The sequence below is a fragment of the Sus scrofa genome, chromosome 14 (genome assembly GCF_000003025.6).
Source record: "Sus scrofa isolate TJ Tabasco breed Duroc chromosome 14, Sscrofa11.1, whole genome shotgun sequence".
NCBI classification, from domain to species: domain Eukaryota; kingdom Metazoa; phylum Chordata; class Mammalia; order Artiodactyla; family Suidae; genus Sus; species Sus scrofa.
The window spans coordinates 95,648,608-95,665,824 of record NC_010456.5 but is presented as its reverse complement, the minus strand read 5'-3'; the positions used below and the strand labels follow the sequence as shown (position 1 = coordinate 95,665,824).

Genomic DNA, 17,217 nt, shown 5'->3' with positions numbered 1-17,217 from the left:
AATCCACAATGCAAACATTTTTCTGACTATTCCACCCTGAATTCTTTAGCAGATTTTCTATTTGTATTTTTCCCGGATATTTCACATAATTCTATTATTATACAGGTCACACTGTATTGACTATATATTTACCTATTATACTAGAATGAAGGTACTGCCTCATTTTTGTTTCCCTAATATGTTTTGAGTTGATATTCAATAGAATGCAAGCTAAATTAAATGTTTTATAGATAATTGAAAATGTGGACTAGAGAAAAGTGATCTCTATGCAGTGGATACACAATTAGATGAAAGCACTCTGAAAGGGAAATTAGAGACAATAGAACATGACCAAAGAGAGAACCTTGTTTAACTGTCAGAAAATATCCAAATTTGTTCATTATAGAATATCACTCCTTATGAATATAAATAAGACTATAGAAATTTCAAAATTATAGAATAAAAGGGGGTAGAATATTCACCAGGAAATGGAGAAAAAGTCAGATATACAGACAATCAGAAAAAGTCAGTTCAAAGAACACTGAGAAAAAGAAAGTTGCAGGAAAAGAAGATCAATAATGTTTGCTGAAATGTTAGAAAATTATAGGATTTATCAAAAAAGTAGTCATTGCGGGCCTCAGAGAGTGCAGTTTCAGTAGAGATGTGAGAAAACCCAAATTGCAGAGCTTAAGGAAACTGGAAGTGGTAGTAACAAGTAGAGATTTGACATGAAAAGATCTAACAAAGAAAAGCCACTCTGTTATATAAGTCATTGATGACTGAGAACCAGGCAAGATTATAATTACATTTTTGCTCAATTCCAATTTCTATTAAGAACATTTAAAATGAAGTCTGCCTTTTTACACAAATAGGATATAAGCATTTACTTTTCAATTTTTTTTTTAAGTTGTTAAAACCAGAGTGGGAAGCATCCTCTTTACCATTTATCATTAATTTTAGGTCAAGTGAGAATATTACAAACACCAGTACTTACCAATTGTAAGTTAACTTGGAAATAACTGTGTGTGTGTGCGTATGTTAGAAGAAAGAGAATCTTCTAAGTACAACAACTGGTTTTCTGTTATCAGTTTGTTTGTTTGTTTGTTTGTTTGTTTATTTTCTGGACTCTAGCTCTCTGACCTTCCAGAATATACAGAGGGACTTTAAGGTAGCCTATTACTAGAGTATGCAGCTGCTATTGAAGTAACCCTTCTATGCTCAACGTCAGAGCCTAGAGAAGCCATAAAGTTTAAATTTCTGAACTTGCTTACTGAGAAATTGTTGCTGAAATAGGGAAACTAAAACATATGCTGTTTTCAAACCCTGACTCTTAAACAAAATTGATTTTGAAGGTACAGTAATCTGCAAGATTTTTCACCTTCAGAAACGAGGAAATAAGAAATGAAAGTGTGAGTACAATCTAGAACAGAGGACACAGCCAAGCTTTCATCTGGAGATGAAATTTAGAATGTTTAGGAGTTTTACTGGAGTAAGCATTGAAGGTGCTCTTTCTTGTCAGAGCATTCTAAATGTCCCATAATAATATAATCTAGAGAGTGTATATAAATCTAATAGCTTATAAAGCTTCAAGGAAAAAAAAAAAAAAGAGAGAGACAGAGAGAGACTCAAGATTTTAAATCAGCCTGTAGGGGAAACAACAAAGATACTCTAAAAATATGAATTTAAACTCTCAGAATAAAAACACTTTGTAAGATGGAGTAAGTTAAAGGAATACACAAGGAAAGATGTCTATATTATATTAAGATCAAAATTTGTATAACAATGTATGCTATACATGGTTTTATTTTTGTCTAAAATGCATATTATCTGGGAGTTCCCACTGTGGTTCAGTGAGTTAGGAACCTGATGTCTCTGTGAGGATGGGGGTTTTATCCCTAGCCTTGCTCAGTGGCTTAAGGATCTGGCATTGCTGCCGGCTATGCTGGAGGTCACAGATATGGCTTGGAACTGGTGTTGCTGTGGCTGTGGTATAGGCTTACAGCTGCAATTCCAATTTGACCTCTAGCCCAGGAACTTCCATATGCCACTGGTGCAGCCCTAAAAAGAAAGGAAAAAATGTGTGTTATTTACTACTGTGAATGTGTGCAGGTATGCTGCTCTATTTCCCTGGATGTATGTCCCTAAGAAATCATATTTAAATGAACAATTGAGAAGTTTCAGAGACAATCAAGTTTATTGAAAATTACTTAGGTATAGCCACCAACAATCACCTTTAATTATAACTGAAATTATTGCACTGCACTGTGTTCAGAAAAATATAATATTAACAAGAGGAAGATAACCTGCACTAAAGTTTGAATTAGTAAACCCAAAAACTAAGAAATTTTTAAAATATTTCTAGCATGATCCTAGAGAGACTGTTGATTGTCCCAGAAATAGAATACTTCAGTCCATGAGGCAGGGATATTTGCCATAACACTGCACTACGTAATAGTCTATAATAGTTTGGAAACATGAACCATTAAGATCATTTAACTTTTCTCGCAGAGCTGTTCAGTTTATGTAATCATTTCTTACTAAGGTATCTAAAGGGAGAAACATCTTGCTTAGAAACAGAAATATTCCATCTCATTGGACAGCTATATTTTCCATACGATGCTATTATTACATTGTAATTGGTATGTCATTCTCTTTTAAGTTTAATTAGTATAAACCAGTGGTCCCCTGCATTATGACCTCTGTGTGCACTTGATAAAAATGAAGCTTCCATGCTTTAATGTCAGACCTTATAAAAGACGTTATAGAATCTTAAAAGATTTTAATCTCAGACCTTATAACATGGCCACGCCCTTAGTGGATTGACATATCTATCTCATCACTGACCTTCCATGGATTAATGGATTAACTAACGAGCATAAAAATACACCTAGAAATGTTCCTCAAACTTCACTTAAAAGTTTTATTTGAATCAGTAAGCTCTCCAAGGAAAGAATACGGTTTTTAATACTTTAAAGAATAAAATGTAATTTAACAAAGTTAAGTCTTCAAGGTGTTTAGTAAAATGGAGAGATATAAAAAAATAATATACATATAGCATGCAGGAGCACAAAGTGCTCATTTATATACACATGCAAATTTATTAAAAGAAGCATAATTATTTATAAATAATTAGAAGTAATACAGACTATTTAGTGAACATTCATCATATTCAGATGCTGTGCTAGAATGTGTAAAATTGAGATTCTGAGAGTTATTATTAATAAGGAAACAGCCTTAGGAAGTACTATGACTTTGAGGTTATAAACAGGATACCTTCAGATAGTTGTTCTGGTTGGTGCACTATATAAGGGTTCCATTCATATCATAGGTATATGATGATTTACATAATAGCTCAAGAGGAAGATGAAAGATTTTTGGCTTCCAGGCTGAATGTTTGAGTAGCCAGGAGCAAACTTTCCTTTAAAATACTTATGTTGGCTTTCATGATCTGTACACAATTGGGAATCTCTCTCACTCCCTCCCTAAGACACAGCTATACACACACTCATTGGCACACATGCCCTTCCAAAACTCCTCTAACAATGCCCAATACGTCAGTTTAAAGTAATAATGTTACAATATATACTTTTTTCAAACAAACACTTTTCCTATCTAATCACGGCAGTAATATCTGCGCAGTAGGGACAATTTGAAAATGTGGAGAAAATAATTTTTAAAATACACTCCTTAACTATAAAACATATTCCCTTCTTTTGTTTTCCTCCCTCCTATCAATCATTCCTGAGCCCAAAATCAAAAGAAAGTATACAAAAACACAAACTCTTTGGACTAGTGGTTTGTTTACTTCATTATGAATAACATGGTAGAACAAGGAATACGTTTTTTATATTTTTTGTCCCACATAACATACAATTCAGCAGACAGCCCTGCTTCCTCGGCTTTCTATGGTACCTTCTTTCCAGCTTCCCTGCTCTCATTCTGGGATCAGGGCATATGTTCCCATTCCAATAAAAGTGCCAGGATTGGTAATGCGTTAAACTACAAGCTAAAATATCAATTCTAACATTGGGTGAGAGGGTAACTACTATAAACTACAAATCAATTGTGTTTTTCCAATTTTCTATCAGTTAGCTAAATTCTGACTTTTAAAATTTGATGTCATTACTACCAATATCACTTAGCTATTAATATTTGCTTAAATATGTAGTCATCAAATGAAATGTTCATTATGGAATAGGCCATATGCAAATTTCATTACCAAATCTAAAAACTTACCCAAATAATTTGAGAAATATCAAAGAACACAAAATTTAGACCAAGTTCTCAAGTAAAAAAAAAAGATATAAAATATTGAAAATGACAAATATAAAATATACTTTTCTTAGAAGCAGATTTACAAAATTGGATAATAGTATAATATTTCATTTTAGGATAAAATATTTATTGAATAAATAGGATTTTTTCCTTCTAATTTCCTTACTCTTAAATAAGGAAATGCATAGAAAAACACAGCAAACTGCTTTTAACTGAAAGTCTAGGAAAATTCTATTTTTAACATAACAGAAACCTAAACTGTTATACTAATAGACTTAGGATAGTTAATTATTTTTTCCACCTTTATTTTCCTCTATCTGAATCTCCTAACTATGTACGGGGATCATTTGTCAACTATTAAATGGGCTAATTGAACCAGTGAATTACCTATGGCAAATCTCTTTTTATTTTTCCTTTTTTCACCCATTTCTATTATGATTATGACTCTCACTGTTGTCTCTCTGCAATCTAACCCATGCCTGCATTCCCAAGCATTTGAATAAAAAAATTAGTTAAAGAAATTCATAACACATATTCCAATTAAGTGTTACTTTATATTTTAGCCATCCTTTGCTTACTCCTGATTTCATTCCTGCATGGTATGGACTCAAATCTTATACGAATTTTAAAAACTGTAACTATGAAAGCCATTTTCATGAGCAATAAAATGAAAGTGATGTCAGAGTCCCTATTTGAAGGAGGTCAGAGAGAAGTATTGAAAGACCTGAAGGCGACCTCGGCGAATGTGTTACTATCTTGCGGGTACATTGGAGGATGCAAGTACTGAAGAAATGCTGAAAAGCGTATAAAGTTGAGAAATTTCTATAAAATCATGATACAAAATTTATGTTTCTTTGCCACAGTTCCAGTCACTTTAGTCTTCCTAAGTGTTGAGTAACTTACTTCTAGAAGGAGAGAACTGAGAAGGATTTCTAACTGTAACTGGAAGGTAGTCTTCCGTAGGTGAGTACGGTGAGTGGCAGCCTTACTGTAAGCTCAAATTTGGCAGGTGAGAAGCATCCTTCTGCTTCAGAGAGTAAACTGTTGGATGACCAACAGTGACCTGATAACCTTATTTTGGAGGCTGTCCATGCAAGCACATTTAGAAAGATCAAGAACTGTAATGCGCTTATTAAGGAAACTAATTTAGAGCATTACAGGTTAAACCAACAATGATTCCCTCTGATAACCTAAATTATATTGCTAAAAAGTATAGGGTTTGTGAAAATCTAATGTGAGCAATGACAGTGAATCCTTCTTTCACAGTGTGAACACTACATATGAATAAAAATAGAATGCCTTATGACATAAAGAAATCTCAACACACTGATTTGTCATCTTTTCTTGGGGCACACTTTAAAATGCATTCTTTTAATTTAAATTCATGCTCTTTTAAGTTCCATTGATTTCTAGTTTTGCTTCAGAGTAGCAGTTACATTATTTATCTCAGTACATTTTAAAATTTGTTGCTAGACTGGAGATTCACAATCTACATAAATGGCAATGACATGAACATTAAATTCAGATGCTCTTGAAGTAAACACTGTGCTAATTAGCGGGACTTTTCAGAGGATTAGACTGTTGAGTTTATGAAAATAGTTGCTATAGTGAATTATTCTGCAAATCCCCAAAGAGGCATGATTTTCTAACTAAGGAGGCCTGAGAATGTCTTAATATGTACATAAATTAAACACTGTTTGGGATAAAGTCAAATGAATTCATCTATCTTCAAATCATTCAGTTTAGCCAAGCAAAGCACACACACAAACAATTTACAACCTTTGATGCCACTAAGAGCAACTGAGTAACATGGCAACGGAGGTAAGGAGATGGTTACTTCCGGAGATGGTTACTTCCTTGTATACCTTGAGTGCTGAACAAATGTCAGGTGAAAATAATAAAAAGTAATACAATAATAAATTAATAATAATAAAAGAATAAAACAGTTTTCTTGAATAGCCAACCTCTAGGGTCAGAAAATGTGTCAATTTTTTCTTCCATAAAACTTTGTTTTATATATATATATACACACACACATGCACACACATATGTATATATATTTATCTCCACACTCTCATTATATAGTATTCGAAGATAGATTCCTCCAATATTGAAATATCTAAGACAGGCACATTTGGGCCACTGCAGATATAACATGTTAAATGATCCCTGCAGAGCCCAATAAATATATCTTTCTAAAGTGACTGATTTACTATTAAGAAATGACTTAGAAAGTCTAAAGCCAAGTCATCTACATTTTTTCACTCTTTCCAAATAAAACAGTGGGTGATAAAATAATGCAAACTCCAATTAAAGTCCTAACAAAAACTAAAATCATTAACGGCATCCACTTTTGACCTATTCAGAGTTCTTTTCTCATAAGAAGTGTTGGTATCTTTTATATTCCTAAGCTTTATCCAAGGCTACTGTTTGTACTTGCTCAAAGGTTAGCAAATAGAATTTAATGTCTTTTTTTAATAGCACTGATGTTTAAACTGCACTTGTTTAGTAAGAATAAGGATTCAAATAGAAGCCTAGCATTGGATTTTCTACCATAGTGCAAACATTATTGAGATACAAAGGGCCTCAGATGATACTTTTGTAAGATTATTTTAAATTATTGCACAGAATTATCAACTTTTAAAAATGAACTACAAACTGGCATTATTCATTTCTATGGCATGTTTCATTTTCCACAGAAATTCTGGCTAACTCTAAAAGTCAGAGAAAAAGCATCCTTACCGTCATCATACTGGCCCAAGCAGATTGTGAAGAGAGAGCCCAGAATAATCCCTGAAGCTAACCATTTCCAGAGATAAAACTTTTGGAACATCTTCTGTCAAATTCCACCCAAGGATGATCTGAAGTAACAAGAGAGAAAAAGAAACATTTGACAAGATCATTAATCTATTATGATAAACACAACTGTCAGAGCACTGAAAAGCCTTAATGACTTCATAGTTAATTACCTGTGCCATGCTATCCATTAACAAAGTAGCATACATATTCAATGCAGTGGAACTCATCTACATGAGTTTGCAGACGAGTAATCTCTAAGGAAAGACATCTTTTCTGTTATTTACTTTGTAATCAAATAAGTTGAGAAGTTAACATACTGATAAGATCAGAACCACATCTTTAAAACTGGGATCCTGTGAGTGAATCATATGCTAATCAGTTAAGTTACTAAATTTATCTTGTTTATAGAATAGTTTAATTATAAAGTGTAAGTTTTAACTTAAGATATTAAATCAGTTATTAGTTTCCTATATGAACATTTCAACGAACTCACCACTAAAACACTAATTTCTGGTATTCCCTTGTGGTGCAATGTGTTAAGGATCCAGTGTTGTCATTGCAGTGGCTCAGGTTGCTGTTGTGGTATGGGTTCGATCGCTGGCTTGGGAACTTCCACATGCCACAGATGGGGCCAAAAAACAAACAAACAAACAAATACTCACTAATTCCTTTTAAGTAGAGTGACAAGAGACTGACTATGTCATTCTAAGACTATGGATAAACCATCAGTTTTACCATGTGTGTCTTTGGAAGCATTTGGATGAATTTTATTTTAATTTTTTTGTTCTTCTTTGCAATCTCACAGTAAGAAAAGAAACTGAATGAGGTACTAGTGGCCAGTGAACATGCCACAAAATCTTTCTTACTGAAAAAAAAAATATTCTCATTTGTAAGTCTGAAAACATCATTCACATGGAAGTTCTCCAAATAACCCTGAATATAGCTCACATAGAACACAGATGGGAACTTTGTTTCTCTACATCAGAGTTCCAAAAGTAAAAGTGAATTAGCCTAAACAGTCAATAGGGACAGTGAAGGATATAAATAAATGGTGAAGTGCGAGTTTACCTGAAGAAACCAGCCAATATTCAACCTTTGTCAAGGTTGTCCTGTAGGAATGCAAACCAGTATTACCAGGTTTTCTGATTTTCCAAAAGATGGTAGAAACCGAAATTTCCATGCGAGATCACCATGTGAATGTTTAGATAACTGTGAATCCTCTTAATAGATTAAATGCTTCTGGCTGATCATATTTTTCTCAGAGATCCTCCAGTTTACAATTCTACCCTGGATTCCTTTTGCTAAACTAGTAGTGAATAAGCTTCATCAGAATGTACAAAGGAAATGCTTAAATTCTGCTTTTACATGTATTTTGTTTTATCTATTTTTCTCTTTTATTTTTGTGTTTTATAAAGTTCATTTGCACAATAGCAATAGTGCAAATAGTTTATTTAAAGATTATATTAAAAGTACAGACTTAAAAGTATTTAAATCATGAGATGTACAGTCCTTAAATTTCAAGTCACCACACTAGATGATTTTAAAATGGAATCTATTCTTTTTGTGTTTCTTCATCTTAAAAAAGAATCATCTTTTTATCTGGCCCTCACACATTTCCCTCCCTCCCCAACTGGTAAAGAACTCAGCCTCAGCTCATATAACATCCAGGCACAGATAGTTGAGAGAAGAGCCCATCATTAGATATCAAGAGAATATAATGATCCATGTTTATGGGAGGAAAGGAAAAAAATAAAATTGACTGATGTCAGTAGTTGTAACAGTGGTTGATTAGAGAGTGGCATCTTTTTAAATTCAGGTTCTGATACTTCCCATTTATGACTTGAAAAAATTAAATAGTATTTCTGTCTCATTTTCCTCATTATTAACGTGAAGATTCAATATTACCTACCACATAAATTTATTTTGGGGATTAGATAAATGGCGATAAATACATGCTTAGAAGAGGACTTCAGAATGAGCACTCCGTAGTTTAATATGAATATATTTGGTTTGGTATCTGTGAAGTCTTCAAAGTGCTTAAACATATATTTCCTCAAACTGACTTTAGCACAGTCTCTAAGGTAGTACTATCATCTCCATCAAAAGGTCATGCTCACTGGCTCAAGGTTACAAACTTAAGTGTGGCTGAAGAGGTGGTGCAGTTTGTAAGTCTGAAACTTCTGTTCATTCCATTAAAGAAAAGGATTGGACAATTTCCAAAAGAACACATGGTTCAGGTTTCTAGGTATATAAAGACCCAGAAGAGCTTGCTGCATTTTTTGCTTGTATCCCAAGGAGAAATATTGCATTCCCTTTTCAAATCTGTAATAGAGCCCATAAGATTTATGCAATGAATGGCTTTAATTACTTTCTTTTTTAAAAAAGAAATGTGGCAACATTAAGAAACAGAAAACAGTCTTTACAATTTAAAACAAAAGAGAAAACACTTAAAGGATATAAGGAAAAAAGTTTAAAAAGCACTATCCATTTTCATGACTAGTTTTACAACCTTGAGAACTGTACGTAAAGTTCTTATAGGTCACTTAAAACAACATCTCTAACATGGTATTGTACCTTTATTATAAGTTCCATATTGAACTCAGCCTTGTTCTCTGAGTATGCATTTTCCTTCTAGATCTCCTTGACCATTAATGTTATGATCTAGCCTGCCCAGTTCTAAAAAGGAATGTAGCTCATCCAGTTATAAGGTGCTTGCCTTTCAGGAGATAACTTATTGGCATGTTCAACACTCTGGTAGCATTAATAAAAATATGGTTTTGCAATAGTGATTTAGAAATACAGTTGACCCATGAACAACATGTACCAACCAAACCCTTCCCCAGCCGAAAAGGTGAGTACTGTTATCCCTGCCCAAAAAACAAAAGAACTGATAAATGACTTACCCCAAAAAAGGAAGCTGAAAGAGTGTGGGTAGACATAAGGCTAGTCATTTTGATAACATGTATTGTGATCCCTAATCAAACGCAAATTTTCCCCATACATAGATAACTTAAAAGATTCTAATGAAATTGTGGAGCACTGTATTTATTGAAAAAACAATCCACATAAAAGTGAACTTGTGGGGTTCAAACCCATGTTGTTCAAAGGGTCAGCTGCAGTGCTCTACTGTCAATAATATTGGGGAAAAAGGCAGTTTTCCCAAGTACATTATAATTTTACATGTAAATGATTTGAGTTTCATGAATTTTACTTTATATTTTCCATAGGCTTAAGAATATTTTACTACTATTAAAGAAAGAATATTTTACTACTATTACTCAAGACACAATATACGGATTTTGAATTCCATATTATTCGCATGGTAAAGCCACCAGATAAAACTCATACTCATTTCTCTGGCATTCAGTGTCTTGAGAAATTCATTTATTCAACAAGCATTTATGGAGGGTCTATGAGGTACTGCTCACTCTTCTAGGAAGTTAGAACATCAGTGGAACAAGGTTCTACTTCCATGAACCTTAGATTCAGAAAATGAAGTAAGGTTATATGAAGCAACCAAATGCATTCTGATACCATCATGGAGAAGAACTTGACAAGAAAAGCATAACAATTGCAACAACTCCAGCAGATAGTACACTCAGTGGTATCTACTGCCTTGAGTACAGACTGCTGCTCATTACTTGGAGGGAGAATACATTAAAGGCCTTTCACTTTCAAGTATAAATCCAAAGACTGTCAATACACAAAGCTCTGTTCTTTACCTGTTGATCTCTGCTTCCTAGACTGTTTGTGATGACACATGACAAAAGCAGCCAAGGTTGACATCACAGCAATTTTCCCTCTGGTACATTTTTGACAGTGTCAACGACTTGTTTTTTTTTTTTTTTTTTTTAAGGCTCTGTCCTGGACTGCTATGGGAAAAAACACTAATGTCTTTGATACATCAAAGTGTTGAACCTATTGCCAACACCATGATGAGAAACCCCATATCAATACTGCATCAGGAAGCAAGCTGGAATCTCTCAGTGAACCAGGAGCTGTGCATAAGCATCTGCACTTCAACAGTCTGTTCAAACTCTGGTACTTTCCAATCTCTGACAACATCTAAACAGAGCTATACAAATAAAGCTTGTCACTGCTCTGTACTCCTTGCAAGAAATATATACTACTCACTTGCTAGAATAAAGCAAACTCTTTTTCAAAGCAGCCTCAACTACAAAATTGAGAACATGAAGCTTTCCAAAGTTACTGAATCTTACCACACCAAATAAGAATTCCCATAACTGACTGACTGAAGACCCTTCTTCTACCTCACCATAGTGGGAATCATCAAGAATGTTTTTGGAGTTCCAGTTGTGGCTCAGAGGGTTAAGAACCTGATATAATGTCTGAAGGAGGTGGGTTTGATCCCTAGTCTTGCTCAGTGGGTTAAGGACCCAGCATTGCCACAAGCTGCAGTGTAGGTCATAATTGCAGCTTAGATCCAGTGTTGCTATGGTTGTGGGATAGGCCTGCAGCTGCAGCTACAATTTGACTCCTAGCCCAGCAACTCCCATGTACCAGAGGTGCGGAAGTTAAAAAAAAAAAAGAAAAAGAAATCATAAGCTTGACCTGCTGAATCATCTTTTATTTCTTTTTTCTTTGTAATATGAACTGCAAGAAAATAAAATCTCAGTTTTTCTGATATACCCACATTTTATATGTTCATCTCATTATAATTTATAACTTTATTAAATACATATTATATTTATGTTGATAGATAAATTTACATGACATTGATATATTATGCTTATAAAATAATCTTTATAATTTGAAAATAAAGTACATATTTATATAAAATGTGAAAATAAATGTTTTATTTGTGTAATTGTTTACAGAAAATGTTGCATTTAAGCTTTAAACATTTTAACTCAACAGCTGTAAATATTAAATGAAACTGGTTTACCTCAAAACACATTTTCTGAAACCATATGATACACATAAGGAAAGTCCAATGATACACATAAGGAAAGTCCAAGTTTAGGAGATTCTTCTTCCACAAATTTTGATGGGCCTTTGGAAAATTCGATCAAGACCTTAACAGGTCTGTAAGGGTTTATCCTTTTAAAATGGTAGTTTTCATCAAAAAACTCTAAGGAAAAAGGGACACTGATTTTCTTTGGGGGGGGGTGATACTCCTCATCAAGGAATCAAATTACTGACAAATACAGCTACTGAATTTACATTTAAAGGTTGTATGTATCCTATTAGAAAAAGCCAATATTCAATTTAACCAAATAACAAGTATAAAGCATATGCCATAATAGTCTAGCCATACTAGTTGGCCCAATAAAATGTGATTTGGTCAAATTTTAAAAAGGGAGTAGATTCCAGAGCCTATGTCCATTACTACCATCATACGGACATTTTTTGTGTTTATAAATGCATTTACTCAGGATGACTGTATTGTATATTTATTACATGTCAAACATTCTGCTTCTAATGAAGGCATAAATCAATTTGGTTTCCTCACAGTGACTTTGCTAGAGAGCAAGCCCCATATTTCATACTTTTTAATATATCATTTTAAAGTACTTTGGTAAAATGATTCCAAATCAGGGGAGTATTAAATTTTAATTTCCAAATTTTTAATTTTTAATTTTTATTTTATTTTTTGTCTTTTCTAGGGCTGCACCTGCAGCATATGGAGGTTCCCAGGCTAGGGGTCTAATCAGAGCTGTAGCCGCGAGCCTACACCAGAGTCACAGTAAGGAGGGGTCCGAGCCGCGTCTGCAACCTACACCACAGTTCACAGCAATGCCGGATCCTTAACCCACTGAGCAAGGCCAGGGATCGAACCTGCAACCTTATGGTTCCTAGTCGCATTTGATAACCACTGAGCCACGACGGGAACTCCAGCCCAAACATTACTTTATCTGTGAGATATTTAACTTAAAACATATAAACAAATATGAGTAAAACTGAGTTTTAAAGCTCAAGGAATTGCGCGCATACTTTTAAAAGGAAACTTGAAGGAAATTTCTGTGTAATGTCATTCTGTGGCACAGAAAACAGATTATGACTACTATTCTTGTTTGATGGAGGTTAAACATCCCAAGAAACACAAATAAATGAATGGATTATTTTTCTCTTAGAGTAAATCCACTAACAAAAATAAAAGTATTAAGCCAGTCGAGAAAGACTGCAGTTGAAAGTGTAAAAATGCCTGTGACTTTTTGGATGTATTTATAATAAAACACCTGCCTTGGAATGGAAGGTTATGATGCATTCCCAGTTGTGTCACTTTGTTATATGTATAGTAAAGTAATAACAATTTATGAGACTTAGCTTAAAACTAGGATAATAAAATCCATTTTATCCTGCTATAGTTGACAGATGATAAAGAATAAAAAAAAAAATGGGAGTTCCCGTTGTGGCGCAGCAGAAACAAATCTGACTATTAACCATGACATTGCGGGTTTGATCGCTGGCCTCACTCAGCAGGCATTGCTGTGAGCCATGGTATAGGTTGCAACATGGCTCACATCCCATGTTGTTGTGGCTGTGGTGTAGGCAGGCAGCTTTAGCTCCAATTTGACTCCTAGACTGGGAACTTCCATATGCCCATGGGTGTGGCCCTATAAAGCAATTAAATAAATAAATAAATAAAAGGAGTACTAAAAATGTTCATTTTTAAAATTTACTGTATAAGTGTTTACTGAGTGCTGATTCTAGGCAGTGTTTTTTATAAATATTGAGATTACAGCAGTGTGGGATAAATGAAGGAATGAATAATGAAAGAAGGAAGGAAAGGAAAAAGGAAAGAAAAAGAAAGGGAAAGAAAGAAAAAGAGAGAGAGGAAGGAAAGAAGGGAGAAAGGAAAAAAGAAAGAAAAAAGAAGGCAGGAAGAAAGGAAGTTTGGAAGGAAAGAAGAGAACGAAAGGAAGGGAGAAAAAGAAAGGTCTATGCGGAATATTTAGTCTAACAGGATGTAAGAGTCACACCCTATGGTGCCCCACAATGAATAATGATCTTGTATAATTCCTGCCATCGAGTGCAGGTGAAATCTGTGACTTGCTTCTAACAAGCAAAGACAGAAGCTTGGTGAAGATAATGCAATGCAATCCCCTAGATTTGTTTAAATTATATAAACCTCACTCTTAGCACAGTGGAGAGAGAGAGAGATTTTTCTACTGAACTTAAAAAAAAGTAAATATCCATATAGTAAACTGTCTATGGAGAACATAAGCCAGGGTTCTATGAGTAATTTCTTGTACCTGAGGGCAGCCTCCATACAACAGGCCTCAGTCATACAACCAAGGGGAAATGAATTATGCCAACAATCTAAATGAGCTTTGCAAAGGATTCTGACCTAATCATCCTATAGATCAGAACACAGATTGACAGGTGCTTGGTTGCTGCCTTGTAAGACACTGAGCAGAGGACCAGCTAAGCTGTAGTGGGACTCCTAACCCATATGTAAAACATTGATCCGTTTACTGTCTGTTCTAAGTTTTTGAATGATGGTTGCTTATGAGATCAAAGATGGAAATGGATGTACTGAATAAAACTAAAGGGGCAAATATATATTCAACAAAGAAGAGAGTGGTCTTGCACAGACCAATGGCTATAATTTCAATGAAATTATGTGTGTGAGGAACACAAATCTTCAGTGCTGTGGTATAACAACCAAACATTTCTGTAAGTATTGTCTTTGGTCAGGTGTTCATGGAGGTCTCATGTGCAAACACTGCTTTCTTGAATTGTAACATACGGACATAAAAGAATAAAAGGTCAAAAATTGCTGAAATAATTCTTTCTAACTATCTTATTCTATTTTTGTGGGTTCTGAATTAAGTTCTTATGAGAAATTTACTTAAAAAACTAATAAACTAACCAGACCTATATTTTTTTAGTAATTTCCCCTTATCTGTCAATGAATTTAAAGTAAAGCATATTACAATTGTACTTACATTACTACCATGATAAAAATTATAGTGTTAGCATAAATTAATTTATAGGGAGTTCCCATCATGACTCAGTGGAAATGAATCCGACTAGTATCCATGAGGACGCAGGTTCAATCCCTGGCCCCACTCAGGGGGTTAAGGATCTGACATTGCCGTAAGCTCTGGTATAAGTTGCAGACCCCACTTGGATCCCACATTGCTGTGGCTGTGGCATAGGCTGGCAGCTGTAGCTCTGATTCGACCCCTAGCCTGGGAACATCCATGTGCTGTGGGTGTGGCCATATAAAGCAAAAAATTAATTAATTAATTTATAGATAACAATTAAATTAGCACAAAAATGTTCCCTAGTGCTAGAGTTACAAAGAATGGTTATATACCATAACTGAAAGGTTATATAAACAATGCATATAGATTACCATTATGCTTTTAACTATAAAATCTTGAATGAGCATCCAATTTGCTTTTTTTGTTTTTTGTTTTTTTTGTTTTTTTATTTTGCTGTGCCCATGGCAGGCAGAAGTTACCCAGGCCAGGGATCAAACCTTTGTCACAGCAGCAACCTAAGTCACTGCAGTGACAACACTAGATCCTTAACCCATTGAACCAGAAGAAAACTCCCCAATTTGCTTTTAAAAACAAAAAGGTAATATTTTATTTAGATAAGTAAAGTTGGGTATCTGTTTACTAAATGTAACTATTAACTAAAATAAAGTTGGAAATTACAAGATCTTAATATTTAGAAAAGGTCATCTCACAATGCAGTTAAAAATTTAAATACTAAAATGAGGTCTAATTATTTCAGATATAATCAATTACACATAAAATTCATTTTTTTCTAATAAATTTCTCTAATTTTCTTCTGTTTTAATTGAAAAAACTGTTAGAGAATCTAGTCATACTATTTTATTAGCTTTTTCCATTGTTAGAGCTTGGTAGGAAATATGGTTTTAAATAATAGTCTTATAAGTAAGCAACAGATTTAGGATGAAAGATTCATAACAGTTTTAATTTTAAGAAATAACTACTGTGTTTAATGACATGTTAAATGGTAGTCTTTAAATTTTTCATTTGTTCTTCTAAACCTGCATTCAGTAAGACCATGGAAAATCAATTTAAAAAGCATGTCATTTTTATGACATGTATTTGATGAAAATAGGAAATCTTGTTTTTAATATTTACTTGAATATTAAGATTTATATAAAAGATACCAGAATAAACACTGATTAGAAAACGGAATTTCTAACTAATAAAATATTTTGTTTACTATGTAACTTCAATATATATTTTATAAAATTTATTTATAGATTTTATTTAATGTAAATGGGTTACAAAATGCATATTTTAAATAATTTGCCAAGTGAAAGATAAGCAGAACAAATGAAACTAAGTTCTTCTTCCATTGTCTCTCTTCTTATCATAGTGGACTTAGATACTGCATCTTTTCTAGGTTTCTTTTTTTTATATAGTTTACATTATAAGCATGGTAACTGGGAATCATACATTTGCATATTATATTAACACAAGTACAGAAACGAAATACTCTATAAATTACTTTGTATTGTCTTTGCAGGAATCTTTTAGTGAGATCCTCAGCAAACTGAACTGAAAATACTTCCTTTATCATAATTTTTAAAATGGAAAATTCTGTAAAGGGCTAAATCTGTAAGTTTCATGCTAATAAAAACACTGTTAAAGATCAATATTTTGGGTATGATAGATATTACTGTTCCTAAAATCATAGATATGTTTTACTAATTTATATAAACAAATATTAGAATGTTCTGTTTAACTTCACTCTGTGCTTTTCTTATTTGTACTAAGAAATCACAAGTGAAATTTACACTCTGCAGAAATATTATTTCAGCAACTGAAATAATTTGATAAGGGAAGACATACAGCTAAGAAAGTGTTTTTAAATATTTCTAAGCTTTGTTTTGATGCAATTATTTTAAGTTTTACTCTTTGTTCTATAAAACTATATGATCAAAGAAGTCCTCAATCTTCTCAGCTGGCATAAGTGTGAAGATGAATTAACTTAGAAAGGTAACAGATTATGTGAGAGTCATGTAAACCCTTCATTTATGCTACAGATACATCAGTGTCATCATAGCAGTTCCTAAAGAGATAATTAATTCAATGTAGTGCCGAGCTTTATTTGATGATACAGAAGTTCTGATAAGTGGCAATTTCTCTAGAGACCAGAAAATAATCATATTACAACTTCAAGTCTAAACATAGTCAATTTATATGTGGC

General features: G+C 33.5%; 1 protein-coding gene across 1 annotated transcript in view; it reads right to left on the bottom strand.

Moving 5' to 3' along the window:
- PCDH15 (protocadherin related 15) overlaps positions 1-17,217 on the bottom strand; it is an 857,865-nt gene that overhangs the window by 722,208 nt on the left and 118,440 nt on the right. The window contains 1 exon segment of the mRNA XM_021073535.1: positions 6,997-7,115. Within this exon segment, the coding sequence (XP_020929194.1) occupies positions 6,997-7,087 (91 nt within the window). The 5' untranslated portion in view covers positions 7,088-7,115.